Below are 20,828 nucleotides of genomic sequence, written 5' to 3'. Positions count from 1 at the left end.
TATCAGTGGAATCAACATTGAATACATATTTAGTTCTGAAACACTTTCTGGAAGAATGTCATGTGAACTGTGTTGTTTTTTCAGAAAATCGACTTTTGCAGCTTTGGACGGTAAAGTGGTGAAAACATCAGGTATTCATGAAACCAACTTTGGATTGGTAAATCTGTTGTTTTGAAGCACTTTCTTGAAGTGCTATTCTTAGCCTGCAACATCAACTTAAAAAAGGTGAAAATTAGGCTTTAGCAGTAAAGTGGTGAAAGCAAAATGTCATCTGCAAATAGAGCTGTTTTATGGGCTGGTCCACCTTCATCCACTATTCCTTGAATTTGTATATCTTGACGTATAGCATCTGCTCGAGGTTCAATACTAAGCACAAAGAGGATGGGTGACAGTGAATCCCCCCGTCTCACGCCCCTCTCCACCTTGAAAGATTCAGAACAGTGACCGTTAACTCGGACTTTTGATCTTGGGTCTCTATAGAGCAGGGGTCTCAAATTCATCTTCACTCTGGGCCACATCAGCATCATGGCCGCCCTCAAAGGGCCGGTTGTAAATGTAAGTACTCCTAACATATTGGTAAATAACTGTCTCTGCATTTGATTGTTGATTGTTCAAGTGTAAAAATATTGTACATGCAGTTATATAATTGTAAAAATACATTTCAGCACATTTCTGTTATTATAACTTAAATCCTTTTAATTTAGGGTTAAGAAACCCAGATTACTCTATCAAAGCTCAAACTATTAAAGAAAATATCAAAGACAAATATCAAACAAGTTATTACAATAACTTTATTCAATGCTTAAAATCCTTTCAAGGGTGCGTTTGCACAATCCCACGTGAAGTATTTCATGTTTAAAGCAGTCTTCAAAGTACTCACAATACATTTCCATTTCAAATTTGCGGGCCACATAAAATGACGTGGCGGGCCGGATTCGGTTCGTGGGCCTTGAGTTTGACACCCCTGCTCTACATTGTCAACCAGTGTAATCTTACCATGTGTTTGCATACAGTTGGCCTATATGTTGCTGAATTCATTGTTTGTTGGAAGTCTCTCAAAACAATTTCTTTACTTGTCAGTTCCCAAATCCTCTGCTGAGCTTACGAACATTTTTAAATTAGCCTGAAACGGTTTCTGTGTCTTGTTAGCTTCTTTGTCATTGGTACCGTTGTATGCCTTCAATGTCCTATTCCCTGCACAGATAACGTACTAGCGGATGTCAAATAAGAAACCCTTTGGCGGTAAAGCTTATCTTGGCTCCCCATTTCAGATGCTGGTGAACAAAAACAACTTTGAGTTTTTGGAATGGAAGGATGACTCCTACGGTTCAGTGCCTCAGAATTCAGTCATGACCTGCTCCAGAGACCTTTATGTTGGGAAGAACAAGTATGGTCTTGGAAAGGTGGATGTTAAAAATCCGGCCTTCTACCTTCCCTGGAAGGGTTATGAGTATTGGTACAAGACCTACCAGGTCCTGACCTTTAACAAAGATATTTACAGTGAGCACATCTCTGATGTCAAGTACAAGACTGATGAGGTTAAAACCATCACTTATCCTCCAGAGACCATGGACAAAGCTTCCATCACCAACAAGGACTGCCAGGCAGTGACACAGACAGCTTCCCTCTCAAAGACGATCCAAGAGGAGCAAAGGTGGGACACCAGCTCTTCTATCACAGCGGGCGTCAAAACTGCCATCACTGCTGGAATCCCCATAATTGCCTCCGCAAGCATTGAGATTAGCGTGGAGACGACCCTCCAGTTAAGTGAGGGGACAACTTATACCAAGTCGATCGCCCACACTGTTTCTGTTACGCACAATGTCCCACCAAACCACTCCTGTGGTGTCAGTGTGGTGGGGTATAAGTACGGGGCAGACATCCCTTACACTGCACGCCTCAGCCGCACCTACAGCAGCGGGACCACATGGACGACCATCTCTGGGACCTACAAAGTTGTCCACATGGGAGGAGTCCGGTCTGTGGTGGATCCCTGTCAACATGTACCTGATCCCACAGCCTGTCCCTGAAATAATGATGGAGGCTCAATGAGATACAGTACCTGACGAATTGTATGTTGAATACCCTTAACAATGTGATCAAGCTAAAACATGAACCTGCTTTTCTTTTATTTGCCTTAATGAATCTTATAAGACAATAAAAATACTTGGCATTAATGTTTCTTCTTTTTAATAGTGGAATGAGTGTGCATGTAAACGCTGTCAGTGACAACATTTAAATGTAAGACTCGATCGAACACTAAGATCCAATGAGAAAGGTTTATCCCCAATAAGCACAAAAGTCGAACTGTTACCTTCAGAAACCTTTATTTGCCACAATTTCAGCTCATGGAAACATCATTTCACAGAGAAAAGTCCACAGACAAGAGAATGGAGTTAGTGACCTTGAATGACTTCAACGGCATCTGCTCATAAGCACAAGCACATCAGAGAAAGATCACAGCTTTACATCATACAGCTAATCCTCCACATGATGCAGACAACGAAATCAACACTTAAACTCACATGGATGTATAAAGCAGACTAAATGATCACATTAATAAAAACAAGAAGCGTGTTGTTAAGATGTTAATATTAAGACCTGAGTTCTGCTGATAGTTGCAAAGCAAGAACATGTTTTGGTCATTCTTTTTTTTAATCAAAGTACATAAACTATAGCGATACAAAATAACCGGTTCCTCTGTAGTCAAAAGCGATTGGCGCGTTTCACCAATTTAAAGTAAGAGACTTATTTTTATTTAGACTTATTCATTTGATTCCTGGCTGACATGTTGCCGAGTAAAAAAATACCAAAAGCTAAAGTTGTGATTTGTTGCATCACACGATGCAAACTGGACATTCACATTTTTACAATATAAAAATAATAATTCCCCAATTGTAAGAATTCTCAGTTAAAATGGAAATTCTTAAGGAACGCTCAAATGAAATCAAGTGTGGACCCCGCACGACTTTGTCCATTTGTTTTTGTGTGCAGATTTCAATGAACCCAGTCTCTTCTTGACCAAACTTGGTTTGTTTTAACTCTTTAATATCATTTATGTTCACATACAAACTGGGAGAAGGAAAGGACTTGTGAAGGACTTGTAGATCATTATAATGGTCAGGGTGGCGTAGGTTTTTGTTTTCTGTAAACAGAGACATGCTGGTGAGAGATACTGTCCCCAGGTCAGATTACAATGAGGGGGTAGAGAGGAACGATAATAGTGGCCCTAAAAGCAAGACCATGGACCTTTACCACAGCGGCCCCTGTGGTCACGAGCACCCCCTGCATTCCACCGGGCGCAGCACTTTGTGAGCCTGCATTCAAAAATTGAGTATGAAAATATATATATATATATATATATATATCGTTTTGCTTTCTTGGCATTTTCCCAGTTCAGTGACTCCACACATGCACTTTTGTGTCATTGTCAATGATGGTATTGTGAACATCCTAAACTCGGCTGAGATGCTTGGATTTGCGTGTCACCTCGGTACTTTTTCTCTTCTGAGCTGATCGAGGGCTCCTTTCTTCGTTGGACACTTTAGCGCTGCGGCGTCTGGATTTAGACTGCGGGCTTATTATCACTGAAGGAACTGACCTCCCTCTTAAAACTCTCTTTCCAATCCCTATGGGTTCCTCCTCTTCCTCGGATGTATTCTGCTCATATTCCTCGTCCTCTTGGCTTGACCCCGCTGCCTCTGCCTCTTCATCTGTATCAGAAGAAGGCTCAGCTTTCTCGTTGCCTTGGTCCTCGTCTGGTGCTGCTGTAACCTTTACCTCCTCGTCAGTGTCAGTGTTGCCCTCAGTCTCATCTCGCTCACCCTCATTGTTTTCCCTGAAACACACCTTTGGCCTTTTCCGTACGGATCTTCGGGGGGAATCTTTCTGTCTTCTGGATCTTGGAGATGGTGTGGAAGGTGACGCTTTTTGTTTGCTCCTAAATGCTCTTGCTGTTACGGCGGGAGCTTCGTCCTCGGCCACCACAGACACATCTTCAACTAGAGCCTGTCCTTCAGCGGTGGCAGCGTCCGATCCCACTTCTGCCGCAGCAGTGGGTTGCTCTACGACTGCGGTTTCCTCCTCCTCAGCTGATGAAGGTAGGACAGTGTCAGTACCAATCCCCTCCACAGCCTCCACACTGTTGACCTCCTCTTCAAGCCCTCCTGCTTCCTCTGTCGAGGCATCCTTCGTCTGCTCTGCGTCTCCCACGGTAGGTTCTTCCCCAGCCGCATTACGAACTCCTTCCTCTTCCACATCTTTGTCTTTCTCCTCCGGTGATTCCTGCCCAGCCTCTTCTTCCTCTCCTTCAATCTCTTCAGCGGGAGTAGCTTCTTCCTCTCGCTCTTCCTCGGTCTGACACTGTGTGCGAGCTCTTTTGGATTTACATCTAGGTGTGGCATCAGCAGGCTTTCTTCCCTTCCTCAGAACCCTAATTTCTACTGCTGGTTCATCTTCTTCTGTGCTGTTCTCTCCCGGTGCCTTCTCCTCTTGCTCATCATCGTGTTTCTTTGTGGCTCTCACAGTCTTTTCACCACTTCTTAGGACTCTTTCAACTGGTGCTTCCTCCTCAGACGCATCTTTTGCCTGCTCAACCTTTGCCGTCAACATTGTCTCCTGTGCACTTTCCGCCACTTCAGATGTGGAGGTTGACTGTTCTCCCTCCGCTGTATCTTGCTTTGCGAGTGCTTCCTCTGCAACAACCAAGGTCTTTTCCCTCATCGTCGTGTCGTCCAACTGAGGCCTCTGTGTCTCAGTACAGTCAATCTGTCCCTCCTCCTGAGCATCGTGTTGGTTGACAGCTTGCTCTGCCACTATATCCTCTTTCTCTGAGGCCATTTCTGCTTCTATATTTTCTGCTTGTTCAGTTGCATCCCTTTCTTCAAGTGTCTCTCCCTTCTTCCGATCAGTCATCTGTTGTTCTTCCTCTTCTTCCTCTGTCTCTGTCGCCTCAACTGCTGTAGAGTCCTCTCCTCCCTCCTCTTCCTGGAGTTCCTTGCGGCTTCTTTTTGTTCTCTGTCGGGCATAGTATGATTTCCTTCCAGCCCTCAAAACCCTGATTTCGACTATCGGTACCACTTCCTTCATTTTTGGCGCTGCCTCCTTTCTCGGTCTGCCTCTGGTTCTTGGTGTGGCTTCGACCGCTTCAGCTGTCTCCTCATCTCTCCCCTCCTCTGTTCCTTGTTTTGTGACTGCTTCCACTTTATACTCACACCGTTCCTCTTTCACTGTCACCTTCTCCAGCTCAGTTGTTTCTATGCCCACAGAGGATCCAGGGACAGTCTCCTGTGCCACCGTTTCTTCCCTCTGCTCCTCTTCTGCCTCAGCAGCAGTCTTTTGTACAGGGAGACCCTCCTCTGTAGCTGCTGTTTCATCCTGGACGTCGTGTTGGGGTTTTTGCAGGTCCACTAAAACCACTGTCACTCTTCGGAGATCAGAGAGCTGGGTTGCCGTTTCCTTACTCTGTTGCTCCTCTGCTGAAGGTGTTGCCTCATCTTCGACAGGTGGAGGTACAGCTGAGTCAGTGGCCGGTGAAGGTAATGGTGCATCTGTCTCTTCTTGTACTACATCATCTGCAGCAGCTGAAACTACAGCTGCGTTCTCTTCCTCTTCAGTCAGCATCATTGTTCCTTCCTCAGACTCTCCTTTTCCCCCCTCCACAGTAACAACTTCCTCATTCTCCACCTCTATTTTATCTTCCTCTGGGGCTTTCCCCTCGTCCCCTTCAGTTAGTGGCTCTGACACCAGCCCTGTTTTATCTTCCACTGCATCTTGTTTTTGCTCCACCACAGCTTCTCCTTCCTCCACATCATCTATTTCTAGCTCTAAACCCTCCTCATTTTCAGAGGCATCTTCCCTAACCGTATCTACTATCTCCTCTATCTCCTCATCAGTCTTCTCTACATCTGCTTCCCCTACTCCTGTTTCCTCGACACATGTAGATTCCTCCTCTCCCTTTTGCGTTTCTTCCTGGATTTTTTTACAGCTTCTTTTGGATTTTCCTTTCGGGGTGTCAGTGGTAGAAGCCCTCCCACGTCTCAGTGTTCTGGTTGTCACTGCTGGTCCTTCTTCACCGTTCTCTGCTTCTTGTTCATCAACTGGCTCCTGTTGTTTCTCCATCTTCTCTTCATTTTTCAGTTGTTCATCTTCTAGCTGTTGCTTTTCTTCCGATAACTCTTCCACCGTGACTACATCCTCTTCTATGGAGGTTTGTTCTTCTTCTTGTGCTTCTCCCTCAGTTCCATCCGACTCCTCCACTACCTGGGTTGTAGAGACATCTTCCTCCTCTGCCACTTCATCAACCTCTTTCTCTAATTCTTCAGATACGTTTTGTCTACATCGGGTATATTTGTGTGTGGGTGGAGGGGTGTTCTTGATAGTTCTTCCTCTCAAAATGACCCCTGCCTTCTGGGCTGTAGTTCCCTGCTTTACCTCCTCTTCTTGCTTGCTGTGACGCGTAGATCTCCGTCTGGGGGTTATACTCTCTACAGTTGTCGCAGCCTTTACATTGGCTCTTCCGGTTTTTCCAGCTTCACCATTCTCTGATGTTGCATGTGTTGATAGACTTAGCTCTTGTTGTGTTACTCTCTCTTCTGACTTTTCATCAGTGACCCCAACTTGAGTTCCCTCTCCCACTTTGTCCAGAGCTTCCTCCAAAGCTTCTTCAGAGACAGCCAGCGCTGCAGTGTCTTCCTTGTGACAATCTTCCTCAATTTCTGATGCCACATTCTCAACTGTTATCTGTGAGTCACAGGAGATGCTGTTCAGATTCTGGGAGGCATTATCTTCTACTTGTGGCTCCTCAGTCGGAGGTACTAATGTAACGTCATCTTCTTTTAGGTCTTGTTGGGCTAGGACGGTGGCTGGTTGGTCCAACATATGCTCTCCTTGCTCTCCAGGAGCCACACTGGACATACCCTAAAAATAAACAAGATCAATTGAATCATCAACAGGTTGCTGTACTGGTCTGTAGACAAACATGTGAAGAAGAATGTGCATATACACACCTCAGTCTTCACCAATTCAGAGACGTGAAGTTCTGTCTTCTGTTGCGCAGAAACTTGATCCTTGCTCGGGGTTTCTGCTTCAATATCCTCAATTCTAAAAAGATGAGATACCACTTGTTAATTTCAACAATTTGCTGCTTTCCTCATATTATATTTGTAACTGTATTGTGATGAGAATCACTAATAAATACAGTCATAGTTGTTAGCAGTTGACAGCAGCCTTCTCAGCTGATTGAGCATGTTGGGGACTCTTGTAAGCAACCGCCTCTTGTACAACAAATAAAAGCTTAAAATTCACCAGAGGGTTTTTACTGACGTAGTTCATATTGTAGAAGAAAACGTTAACATCTCCTCAGTTAACTCAGCATCCAACTAAAAACCCATTGAAAAAACAACGAGCGAACCGGAAGACCAAACTAATATCCTGTTTTTAGGACTCATTCCTGCAGCACTGTGTGATGGCAACTGTGGTCCCACACTACTTCAAGACGCCGATTGTTTGACTGAGAGAAAATTACAAGTTGTGTTATGACCTGAGATACAGTACAGTTAAAACTGAAATAGTGCCAGGTTGACGCGGGCAGTTTACCACAACATGTGACCAACAAGCAGAATGTCAATCTGCAGAAATAATCACTTTTGTGGAGCAGCCGTCCATCCTCGTCCACTGCGGGTAACGCTAGTGATGCCATGCTGCGTTTGATCAGAAGAACGGGCGAATACATGAAAGCTAATCACGTCGCTAATTGGTTCGCTGTGAATGTATTTTAAAGATCTTGAAATGTGTTGCTGCTGAAGAAAGACTATTTCTTTACATACAAGGACAATAAAGCAATGTTGATACTTTTTTTTCTCACAAAATAATCTAAATGAATAAGAGAACTATGATCAATAAAACCCTAACGACACCCATCCCGAGTGATGGTTTTATTCATACAGACCTGATGACTTTCTCGGACTTGTCCTCTCCAATCTTTTCTCCCATCTGCCTTGGTTTGGAGCCGCTACTCCGACCCCGGGCTGTGAGGGGCACCTCAGCCTCTGAAAGTGTTACGATCGTAACAACGTTACTACATCATCACATTAAACCATACAAACTTTAATGTACGACCCAAAGACCCTTTCACACAAAGATTCCCACGTAAAAAAATGAAAGAAGGTCCACCTTGAAACAAAAAGAGGTGGCAGAATGCTGCCAACAACAGCAGTGATGCAGAATAACTGCGCGACATTCCCGCCTTGAACATTCGGTGTGAAAGAGACTTTGGGGGAAAGTTACAGCGTACTCACCTCTGGTAGCGCTCTGTAGCGTCACTTCCTCCTACAATTCACAATGACCGGGATTATTTTTGTAGGTCTTGTAGAATTATTTGTTTCTCAAATACGTGATCTGCAAAATTGGAAGAAATAACAACGCACCACAATTTGCACCGTGCATCGCATCGAGCCGTCCTCTTTTATTTGAGTGGTGATCGCCTTCATCACCGCCTCCGGTTCCGTCCTTTCAGTAATCACGAGTGATTCCTCTGTGAGTGGCTGACTCTTGGATACTGCTGAGGAACAAGGTAAGACGTGCTCAGATAAGTAGAAAAAAGACATTTGGTCAAACTATTTTGCAGCACATTCTTTACTAAATTAAATATTTGGCAATTTCAAGATGACACAATCTTTACGGTGCCAAATCTTTTGGGATATCTCGGAGGGATTTTAATGGTCTAGCTCTACAACATTTGTACCACTCTGGTCCATGGTGTGGATCTTTCTGGCGATATTGGTCCTCTGGTTGGGCCCACCTATGCTCTCCACCTCCCACAGCAGGTCTGTGTCTCCTGGGTACTGACACAGGTATTTCCCACACACTAGGGAACAGAGAGGAGTGTATTTAACTCACGGTAATGTACCGTTAGTGTCTCTATATACCAGCACAGACTGTAAGAAAGTAGATTCAGACTCTACATATGAATAAGGTGTACTTGCTGCAGGGTGGACTCATGTACCTTTAAACATGAACTTTGTTATGGGGTACTTCAACCCCAGGCAGTCCTCTTTGAAACTGAGCACAAAGTCCTCCAGCATCTGCAGGCCGAAGCCTTTACCACGCTGACATTTTCTAACGAAGATGGAGTCCATCACAGGGAGCTGATAGCTTCTGGTTGAAAAAGAACTAATAAAGCTGCCTGCACGAGAAACAGAAAGCACAGTCATGAGGACATGTTCAGAAAGGTGTGGACTAAACCAGGTCTTGTACCGACGTAAGCTGTAAGCAGCACGGGGCACATGTATGCGTTTAATGAGCGTCACAAAAATGACCTGAGGGTTTGACTGAGTAGAAGCCGACAGCCTCTCCATTCCTCCAGAGGATCTTCGCGTTGTCTTCTTCTCTATGGCAGAGGAAGGGGAGCTCCTCAGAGCTCATCTCTTTGGCTCGATAGACGACGCGATTGAGGATGTATAGAACTATTCTCTCTCCCACCGTCTCCACCTGTGGGACAGGCAGAGGAACGTGGTATTCACAAAAGGGGGGACATGTCATGAAAAACACATTTGGGTAGATGGAGTGCCTACCAACACACAAACTGTGAAATAAGACAACCCAGTGAGAATCCCATCTGATATGTTTGGGTGCACGAGACCTGAAATTACTTTTCGGTTACGCTCGAATGGATGGCGCACAATATTCAGTCGAGCGTTTCCAAATAAAAAGCATGATTTTATGGTCTTTTGATGAATATCTTTTCAATAACTGCAGTCTTGACATTGTCACTCATAAAGCAGGCGTTGACACCCTCCCTAAATGATCAACTTCAGTCTTGTTTGATAACCGCTAATAAATAAATAAAATCTGTATAGGGGCAAGTAAAGAATTGACTTTGGGCAGTTGATCTCCGTCATACCTCCACAGCTCCACCTCGAGCGGGGTCTGCCGTCTTGAGGATGTCGTCCACCGCCCACCAGCGGTCCAGCAGGTACAGCGCCACGGCGGTGAACGGGTCGCTGGGAGAGAAGAGGGCCAGGACCTTCTGTTTGTCGCCGGATCCATAGAGAGGGACGAAGCCCACGCTGGACACGTCTATGGTGACCTGAGGACAGACGGACGTCTCAGTGCACGGCATTAACCACACCTCGCTCCATGTGCATGATTTCAATGATTCACTGATTATTTCATGTTGCAGCTGGTAAAAGGTCCCCGACTGAGAAGTTACATCGTCGAATGTGATTGGTCAAGTCTTTTCTTCTTTTGCTCATTGGTCTGTTTGAGCTTCACGTGTCGATAGAAAAACAGGAGAAAGTTATCGGTCGAGATACGTGAGACGCATCGTTTAGCCCTCGTTTCAGAATAATAGGCTGTTTGTAGTGTGTAGGTGTGACAGACACGGTTTCAGCCCGTTACCCCCCCCCACCCCACCCCAGCAATCCACAAACAGAAGGGAAACAATGGAGAAAAGAAGGGACAGTCAACCGAAGAGAGAGAGAGAGAGAGAGAGAGCAAGAGAGAGAGAGAGAGAGAGAGAGAGAGAGAGAGAGAGAGAGAGAGAGAGAGAGACACAGCAAACAGCTGTTTCTCTGCACCTCCCCCGGCTTATTTGAAGAGAATCGCTCATAAATTCAAAATAGATTTAGTGCTCCGATAGTGCTCCGTTGTTATGCGACTGGTCAACTGAATGAATGTGTTATGTGTCGAATCAGGCTCCCCTACTTTATATGCTGCTGGGCAGCCTAATTGATAACAACACGTCATCATTTATTCGTTTGCTGAGATGTTGTGTTAATCTGAATCTGCAAAGAAACTAGTAAATAAAGCTGTCAGATAAATGTAGTGGTTTAGAAGTATAAAGAGGCCGAACATGGAAATACTGGAGTATAGCACAAGTACCTCAACATCGTATTTAAATACAGTACTTAGTTACATTCCAATGACCTGACACGTGTGGTCCAGTCAGGAGTGAGCTACAGCCCTGGTGTGGCGGGTTGTACCTGGGTGGAGTCGGAGAGGGCGAGGTGTTCGGGGGAATCGGGGTTGCTGTAGAGGAGGTTGTTCATGTAGTTGTGGGCCAACCGCTCCAGCTCCGTCTGGCTGACGTCAGCCAGGAGGTCCACGGGGAACTTCATGCCTACAGGACACACAGAGCAGCGAGAGGCAGCGGTCACAGAGCAGATCTAGAAACCGTAAACTTATCTCTCAAACATTATTCCAGCAGTGCATTTTGTATAGGTCTTCCCTTTTATGTGGCCTGAAATCAAATACAGCCAGTGGAAATCACACTTTAAATGGGACAGATCTATGGCAGCAGTAAAGCGAAGAAGTTTAAAGTACAACTTTGGGTCGAATATATTTTCAGGGTATGGCTTCTGTTTTTCCAGTTTTCTTAATCCCCCCTAAATCCCCACAAAAACATCAACACTGACAGAGAAAGTTCTTCATCCACGTCACTCAAACAGGAGGAGATGGCCCTTGTCAACCTGCCCCCCCTCCTCTCTGTTGTGGTCCCAATCATGACTCTTAAATATCAGTAGTCGAACTGTGCTGTGTGTGTGTGTGTGTGCTGTCCGTGGTGCTGAAGTACGACTTTGTATTTGCGACTTCCTCTCTGAGCCCCGCTCTTTCATGGGATTAAGTTGCAACGGTGCAGCCTGTTAAAAATCTGAAAGTGGCCTACTGCCATAAATAATGACGCGAAAGAACCATTGCGAAAATGTTTATTAAAGTGACATATTGCAAAACAAGCGGAGCGGCTTTTAACCATGCAAAGAGAGAAGAGCATTTAAACCTGCACATAATGCAATTAGTGTCCTACATTGATTTGCACGGAGACACGTTCAGTCAATAACAGGGCACCACTCTCCCTTTACAAAGTCTTTGTTATAAGTTGTAACTTTATTAATGGTTAATCAATCATTTGCACATTTTGGTCGAGTTCATCTGCAGCTCTTTTCTTGAAATGAGTGATCCGACCTGTCAAATGGAGTTTCCACAACCTTCACAATCCTAACATTTGTTGTTGTTCTTTGTAGTAAATTATTTATTAACCATCAATAAAGCCCACCTTTGGAATACTTATCTTTGTCATTTCATTACTGCAAACTTTAAAGCTTTTTATGTTGATATGTACCTTACTTTTATAGTAAAATGAAATACTTAATCTAACAAGAAATCAGAAACATAAAGCCCGAACTGAAGAAAGCTCTTCCAATCCCAGCACATGCCTCCAAACCAAACAGTAGTCCATTCACTTCAGTCTCTATGTAGGACAGACTTGAGCTCAACCCGTGGCAGTGGTAACCTGATCCAATCCAGCTGCCACAACCAATCCCAGTGAATCCTCAGTGATCTCTTGTGAGACTAATAAACTGTGAAAGTTACTGTACAAAGTTAGCTTAAGTTAGGATCAGAAACCAACTTTAGTTTCTCCTGACTGTTTCTTCAAAGCACTACTATTTGGAGTACACGGGCAGCTCCCGAAGCTAACACGGCTAATATGTCGAATCCAGTTGAGTTGAAGTCAATTAAAAAGAAGTGTAAGTATACATCCATCGAACCAAGAGAAGCCTAGAACCTCCTAAGAGACAGGCGGACACATGAGGAGACAACTCAGTCTGTTTCAAATGAACAGCTAAACAAGTCCTTCTTTCAGTCGGGGTAACACAGGAAGCTCCTACTAATGGAATAGGAGTGCAATGGACATTGAACTGTTTTTCCGTTGTCGTTTGACTCGTACAAAAGAAAAAGGCGACTGTTGTTAGCCGTCATGTTTACGACACACGGGACCGTAGTGTGGTCGCAGCTCTGAAGACGGACCGCTGGCTAGTTAGCTAGTCCTTCTCCGGATAGGAGATACGACAGATATGGTGGTTTTCTATTTTTATTTTCATCTGGCACTGTAGTTCTCCTACGCGTTTGGCCCAAGGGAGAAGTTTCAGTTGGTTGCAATCTGCAACCTCACCACTAGATGTGAGATCCTACAAACTGGCCTTTAATTAATGCAATATAAATATATTGCAGATTACCAGCTGTTTGACTTTAGGGTCGGGGCTTTTTAAACCCCTCAAACACCTATTATGTCCCACTGCTAACAAACATATGCTACAATAAATACCTTGTGAAAGGCAAACAAACACTGAACCACCACTCGCACAAATGTAGCATCCATTACTGCAGGGTGGCGTAGGATTATGTAAAACCAGCAGGAGGTTGTAGTAGGAAGCAAACGGGGTCTACGGCCGATACCTTCAGGGGCTGCAGGGCGGAGCCGCTTGGAACGAAGAGTCAAACAAGCTCATTCACAAGGCTTCAACAGCTGTCTGCTCACACATGCTTGACAGAAAATACATGCATGAACACATGTTCATGTTTTGCTCAACTTGAACACACGTTCATCGTTGTAAAAAACGAGCTTTGTGTTTTTGCATGACAGTAGAAGGTGACGGGAATTTCCATTGTCTTTCAATTTAGGCTGAAACACAAACTTGTAGCCTTGCAAAATCACAAAAAACATGCACACAGTAGTCAACGCGGCGATAACACAGCGCACACTAAACACAGTGGTAAAGACTTGATGAGAGCGCGACCTGAAGGAGCAGTTTTCTCAGGTTGTAACCCTGGGGGGTGTCAACGCCTGCACATGTCCGCCAACAACACCGAAAACAACCAGGAGTCATAATCTCATCAGAGAGTGAACCCATTGATCTCTGTTACTCTACGCCTGAGTGTCAATGTGACATCAGTGTACAAACAGAAACACAGTCCAGATGTTCTATGACTAGCTTTTAAAAAAGGACGATGCAGGGACTCTGTGGTACATGTTCCTACAGGGGTTTGTAACCTTCTGACCAGCTACAGTCAGATATGGCGTTTAAATTATTCAGCAGCATCCGTGCCCAGCACACGACACAGTACGCATTTAAGTGCACACTGAGCACAAGGTTACAGTGTCAGGGGGAAAGCCACATCCTGGAATGCTGAGAGGACGCCGAGGGGCAGGTTCAGTCATTTGTATGACAATCAATCGCAGGCTACATTCCAGCTTGTGACAACACTAATGCAGCTACATAACCACGCTACCAACATCGACAGCCCCTTCATGAATCCGTTCTGACACAGCTCAAAGCTCCAGCCAAATAAGTGCACAACCTTCAGCACTCATTCCATCATTTACTCTGCGACGTGAGCGGTTTGCGTTCATTCGTTAAATCTCAGTTTTTCAAGCACGACTCACCTACATCAGCACTTGATGTGCATTTGCACTAAAGCGTGCATGACGCAGCAGGCTTATAAATATAATCTTGCATCGGGCGCAAAAAATACATCCGGGGCATCTCAGGGACAGTTTGAACCCCATGAGAGACAGGTCCTCCTGGGTGTGTTTTTTATGCCATTCACATATTTTACAGATGTTGACGGCAATGGATGCCTTTCATAAAACATCCAACACGGACACCCATCCATTATGTATGTCCCCTGTCCCTCTCTGACGCACACACTATCACTGAGCATCAGCAGCCGAGCAGAAAGTCCAGTCTGTGTTTTGTGAGAGCGAGCGAGCGAGAGAGAGAGAGAAAACAACCCTGGCTGCTGACTGCGTGTTTGTGTGTGGATGCATGCACGGCTCTGGTGAAAGCAGGCCCAGAGTTCCCTTGGGCTAGGGAGTAGAGAATACCACAAAATGCCGCCATTAACCAGACACGTCTCTCTTGCTTGCTCTTACACAGCTCTACTTTGGGCACCGGGCCTAACACTCTCAAGATGTTAACAACACTGGGTGGAAACCTAGTGGACGGCTGGACCGTGTTTGGTCAATGCGTGCTGAAAGTATCATATTGTTAAATCTACACTTGAGTCAAATAACTGTACAAACAAACAACTGCATATCTACTGAGGACACGCTTCGGATGATCGCGGAATGTTTTCTTTCCTTGTGTAATATTTTTTATTGTGCCGCGGCCGACGGGGGAATATTACCTCTTAACATTACAATTACAATAGGGGCTATATATACATATATATATATATATATATTTCTTTCATGATTAACTTAACAAAACATTTAGAAGGAAAATAGCACATTATTTCCATTTGTCTCTCGTGACTACGAGGCTATCTTGGAATAAGTTCTCACACAGGTCTGTGGGACATAAAACATCCTGCGTCTGGACAGATGTGCAAAAAACAAGACACCTAATGAGCCAAACGAGGAAAGAAGGGGGAGTCTGAGGCCTTCGTTTCAGTGATAACGCAGATCTTTCTTAAAGTGCACATAAAGTAATGGAGGAGAAGACGTAGGATCATGATGGTAATGTTCTTGAGCTCTTACTTACAACAGTGAGAGCTCACCTTTACACTCGGCTTACAGAGCAGTTTGACCTTTAACCTGCCAGGTCTTTAACACCCTGCTTGCAGTTTAAAAAGCTACAACTGACACTTTCGACTGAGAACTACTATGAGAAAATAAAGCATTTTTTTGCATTTTGACAAAAAACGACAGAGATATTTCTGAGGGGGGGAGGGGGGGGGGGGTAGTGGGTGTGTGCTTCTCTGCGGACGCGCTGCAAAGTGTCCCAGCAACAGACGCAAACATGAGAGTGAAATAAAACAACTTTCCTACAGATTTCAGACACGCAAACTCACCACTAACCGTGTGAGCTCTGCAGGTCTGCTCCGTTTACTTCACTGCAGTAGAAACAGTTAACATGACGCCAACAGTTTCAAAGAAGTTTGAGGTCTCGGTGTGCGCCAGTGTTCAAAACACACGCACACAAAAACACTACGCAGCGAACTTTAGCCTGAAATATCTGAAAACAAACAATGTTCTCTTCGTGTTACGACAGAGCTTAAAGGACAGTGTTGTGTTGAAGGAGCCGTGGGGAAGTCGGCTGTAAAGCAGCTGCCATCGCGGTCGGATAGGATGTTTGAATTCTGAACATTTTGTTCCCGATAAAAAAAGCGTGTTTTGTGCTTCGTCTCCAGCTAGCTGGTCGCATTAGCTGCGACTTCCATCGTTGTGTGTGTTCACAATGACGCTGTGGAGCCTACATGTACTCGCGATAGTCTGCATTTAATACCTGCCCGGGTTCCACTACAGCAGATGCCGCGGCCGTCCTCCTTTATTGTCTCCTAATTCCAAAGTGCTCCGAGAACAAAACCGGGTTCGCACGCGCGCGCACACGGAACCGAACCGTGCCGAACCGAATACACGCGAACTCACCTGCACTCTTTCACGGGAGGCGTAGTCTTTCCTGTAAAAACTCCCACTATTCAACTTCAATTTCTGTAAACACGCTCCTGGTTTCTTGTGTTGTTATGGTGGGACGCTCCAGTGCGCATGCTCGGCATGCAAATCCCGTGCAGATGCTTTATATAATTACACTATAATCCAATCTGACCCCATAATCCTAAACTCACCGAGAGCGTCCGACGGGGACGTCATCACACCAGCATCTTCAAAGATGTACAAACGTTTTCGAGTTATATTGTGATCACCTCGTTACAAACTGTGTGTCACAAACTATTTCAACCCCACATAGGTTCATTTCAATTGTTACAGGAGATCCGAAAATGGATAAAGTTGCCAATGATTTAACATATGAATATTTGATGCAGATTTTCTCCTGTATTACTACTGCATAAACATGTAAAACAACAGCTAATTTGAGCCTTCTGAAATACCTGTGGGCAGTTCAATCTGTAACAATGCGCCCTATTCATAAATTGTATGTTTTTTACATGAAATCTGTGACATGAAAACAGTGCGAAAGGGACATAAAATAGTGCTTAAGCAAATGTACAACGTTCGATTCCACAGGTGCAGTGAGTTTTATGCAGCTTTATTTTATTATAGCTTTATTATAAGTGAAACTTGCTGATAATAACAAGCCCTTCATCATCTCCTTTTCCTCACTGAGCAAAAGATTTTCTCATCAACCCATCTCCTTCTAATCTGACATCATTGCTCATCGTTAAAGTAAACTGGTCACTGGCACAGAGCACCCTGACACTGTTCCTGTTGGCTAAAACTCAGTTTTCACGCCGATTACTTACAGCAGTTTGTTTTAAAGAAGCAATACCACAATGTAAAAGCACACTATTACAACTGCATTTATTATTTGATATATATAAAAATATATATATATATAGATAGATGGATGCATGAGGACAAGATTGACTAACTAGCGAGCCTTAAGAAGAGGAGGACTGAAGCTGCAGGGCAAAGGAGCTCAAGACTCCAGAAGAAAGCTGCACTGCACCCTTAAACAAAAGAAGCTTCAATCCAATGAAACCAGGTCCGTTTTATTGTCGTGCGGCACTTCAGTGGAAATAACCTGCATCCTGCATCCCTCCAAGGACCGAGGGCATGACTTCAGCGGCCTAAGCACCAAAGAACTTTGAAAAACAAAACAACAACTGTGGCCTAGAAGGGGCTGGAAACTCATGACGCGGTACAGCAATCAGAATTTAGTTTTGCAGCTCTCGAAATGTCTCCGCGGAGTCACACCCAGACGTCCACACTGCTCCGCTATTGTTATGCATTGGATATGATGTAAAATATACGTAAAAATGGCACTTAGTCAGGAGTTGTCCAATGATATAAGGAGTCCCTTCAGGAAAAAGGTTGGAAACCACGTAGCACAAGGCATCAAGATGCCTCATGAGGTTAGCATTTATGATTTGGAACACATTCAAACAAACGACATCGCACTTACATGGTTGGCACCCTGGAACCATCGGAACACCCGCTCACACCCGCTCATAGTGGAAAGAAAACATCCAAAATACACATTCAGGTATTTACACTTTGAAACAAGATGAAAGAAGAATTTGGAACCTGGCTTTATCCAATATTCACATTTCTGTTCAAGAAATGTGTGCAAATTAGCGCATATTTAATAAGATAACGCACCATTTGCAAATTTAAACATATGGGAGATTGTCATATAACTTGTGATACAAAAAGTAATTGTCGTAATGTAAGCTATCTCCTGGAGAAGGTTCATTGTGATATATATGAGTACTTTTTTGTTGACCCTATTCACCTGCAGCGTCTCCCCTTAATTCTATGAATAGTTGTGCAAAGCAGCACAAACATTACGGTTACGGTTAGGTTGTACTTCCTTTTGTGTACTTTATCACAACAGAGGTATTTTATCGACAATGGTGCTCCCTGAACTTCGTGTCAGCAGTTTGAGTGCATCCCTTTCCAGTTTGAACATCACAATGTCCCCAAACACAGAGCCAGCTCCACAAAGATGTGGTTTTACCAGTTTGTTTGGTTTGTGTGTGGAGGAACTGGCCTGGCCCTGACCTCAACCTGTAATATTTCAGGGCAAATGATGTCATATTCATATGTATTCAGTGTTAAAACGGTTTGCACTAAATGAAAGAGAAACTGTTGTATTACCATTTTTGACTGGAAACACAAAGGAGTAACTGATACGGTTCTTTGATGTGAGATTGTTGTCATGTCTTTGGCTCCGGTGCATGTCATGTGATGGTCCCAGCAGGTGGTGCTGTCCACCCAAACTTCCCTCTGCTTGTGGCTCCACAACAACCACCAGCTGAACACAATCAGCTGGTCCACCATGCCAGTGTTGCACAATAACAAATACATCAAATGAACAAGACTTCTCAAGGACACAGCGGTGGTGTCCGTCAAGATGTGAGCAATTTTGATTTCTCTTCTTTGTTTTACAAACATAAATATACAAATCACATGACAGAAATACAAAGCAAGTGTGAGGGCGTGTGGTAGAACGCTGTAGTAGCTTATATTCAATTTTAAAAAAGACACCCAAAAGACAACATGCAACATTAAAAAAGTCACCATTCATTGAAGAAATATGTAGAGAAGCAGGAGTAATTACCATATTTAGAGCATGAACAGCAGTTGCTTTTGACAGCAGAGCGTTACTGAGACAATGACAAAGAGGAATCCATTAAATGTTCATTTGCATTCCACAATATAGCTCAAAACATGGAACTTGACACTAAAACTGATGTTTTATACAAACAAAACTACAGGAACGCCATTACTATCGGAGCTTTTACTGTTTACCTGTCTCACTATATTCATAATGCAAAGCCATAATTGCTTAAAAACAGATCATCATCCCCAGACAACGGAAGATGGGCACGAGAGACCTGCTCACACGAGAAGCAGCTCTCAGTTCAGGAACCTGAACAGCTGAAAGAGAAGGCTGAGATTATAATTCATCAATTTATTTCTTCTCACAATTAAAAGTTTTTATTACTTAAGACTCACTTCTGATCGTCAAACAGAATCACTGGCTGCCATCATAAATCCAAATTTACTGTATTCAGGGTCATATTTCCTCACCACACACTTTGGGGCTTTTACTGGCGCAGGGCTTTTATTTATGTGAATTTCTGAAATAAAATGTAACTATAGCTTTGTAAATTACCACAAATAAAAAATCTTAAAGATTTAATCGAACTATTTGACTGCACCTCCGCGGCCCACTAGATGGCGGTCTGAGGCCAACCTGAGATTTGGTCTGATGCTAGGCTAGCTGTCTATCAGTCATAAATATCACCTGCATCATTTACCACACTGACAGTGGATCACCACTGATTATGTTATGATTTACTGAGGGTGAAAAGAGGATGTTAACATTGCACTTAATCAATCATTTACAGATGTTGTGTTGGTAACAAGTATTTCCATTTCATTCATTCATTCCATTTTTTTTACTTCCACTTCACTAGTTGGACTAGCTCAGAGAGACAGCTAACAATAAGACATCCTGTAAGTGGACGAGTTCAGATAGACAGCTAACAGTAAGACGTCCTGTAAGTGGACTAGCTCAGAGAGACAGCTAACAGTAAGACGTCCTGTAAGTGGACTAGTTCAGAGAGACAGCTAACAGTAAGACGTCCTGTAAGTGGACTAGCTCAGAGAGACAGCTAACAGTAAGACGTCCTGTAAGTGGACTAGTTCAGAGAGACAGCTAACAGTAAGACGTCCTGTAAGTGGACTAGCTCAGAGAGACAGCTAACAGTAAGACGTCCTGTAAGTGGACTAGTTCAGAGAGACAGCTAACAGTAAGACGTCCTGTATGTGGACTAGTTCAGATAGACAGCTAACAGTAAGACATCCTGTATGTGGACTAGTTCAGATAGACAGCTAACAGTAAGACATCCTGTATGTGGACTAGTTCAGATAGACAGCTAACAGTAAGACATCCTGTATGTGGACTAGTTCAGATAGACAGCTAACAATAAGACGTCCTGTATGTGGACTAGTTCAGAGAGACAGCTAACAATAAGACGTCCTGTAAGTGGACTAGGTCAGAGAGACAGCTAACAATAAGACGTCCTGTATGTGGACTAGTTCAGAGAGACAGCTAACAGTAAGACGTCCTGTATGTGGACTAGTTCAGATAGACAGCTAACAATAAGACGTCCTGTATGTGGACTAGTTCAGATAGACAGCTAACAGTAAGACATCCTGTATGTGGACTAGTTCAGAGAGACAGCTAACAATAAGACGTCCTGTAAGTGGACTAGGTCAGAGAGACAGCTAACAATAAGACGTCCTGTAAGTGGACTAGTTCAGAGAGACAGCTAACAGTAAGACGTCCTGTAAGTGGACTAGGTCAGAGAGACAGCTAACAATAAGACGTCCTGTATGTGGACTAGTTCAGATAGACAGTTAACAGTAAGACGTCCTGTATGTGGACTAGTTCAGATAGACAGCTAACAGTAGGACGTCCTGTATGTGGACTAGTTCAGAGAGACGGCTAACAGTAAGACGTCCTGTATGTGGACTAGTTCAGATAGACGGTTAACAGTAAGACGTCCTGTATGTGGAC

At 44.0% G+C, this 20,828-nt stretch overlaps 2 protein-coding genes across 5 annotated transcripts; one reads left to right on the top strand and one right to left on the bottom strand.

The window, feature by feature from the left end:
- Positions 1 to 1,217: 1,217 nt before the first annotated feature.
- LOC306778323 (natterin-3-like) lies at positions 1,218 to 2,030 on the top strand (the record flags this gene model as incomplete). The annotated part of the gene is made up of 1 exon (XM_079269787.1): positions 1,218 to 2,030. The coding sequence occupies one exon, from the start codon at positions 1,218 to 1,220 to the stop codon at positions 2,028 to 2,030; it is 813 nt and encodes a 270-aa protein (XP_079125913.1).
- Positions 2,031 to 2,337: 307 nt separating this feature from the next.
- Positions 2,338 to 16,287, bottom strand: fam169ab (family with sequence similarity 169 member Ab). Of its 4 annotated transcripts, none has more exons than XM_079269446.1 (11): positions 16,208 to 16,287; positions 10,983 to 11,119; positions 9,902 to 10,087; positions 9,318 to 9,489; positions 9,005 to 9,184; positions 8,744 to 8,866; positions 8,427 to 8,560; positions 8,298 to 8,328; positions 7,949 to 8,048; positions 7,008 to 7,101; positions 2,338 to 6,918 (listed from the first exon to the last, which is right to left on the bottom strand). In XM_079269446.1, exons 2-11 carry the CDS (start codon positions 11,115 to 11,117, stop codon positions 3,454 to 3,456), a joined length of 4,620 nt encoding a protein of 1,539 aa, XP_079125572.1. In that variant the 5' UTR covers positions 11,118 to 11,119; positions 16,208 to 16,287; the 3' UTR covers positions 2,338 to 3,453. The 4 variants fall into 4 exon arrangements, with proteins under 4 accessions (XP_079125572.1, XP_079125575.1, XP_079125573.1 ...); XM_079269449.1 differs by having other exon boundaries at positions 8,427 to 8,557; XM_079269447.1 differs by lacking the exon at positions 16,208 to 16,287 and adding an exon at positions 16,065 to 16,195.
- Positions 16,288 to 20,828: the final 4,541 nt, after the last annotated feature.

This window comes from Melanostigma gelatinosum (assembly GCF_949748355.1).
Source record: "Melanostigma gelatinosum genome assembly, chromosome: 6".
Classification (NCBI taxonomy): domain Eukaryota; kingdom Metazoa; phylum Chordata; class Actinopteri; order Perciformes; family Zoarcidae; genus Melanostigma; species Melanostigma gelatinosum.
Note: the sequence above shows the minus strand (reverse complement) of the source record. Positions and strands in the feature narration are given on the sequence as shown.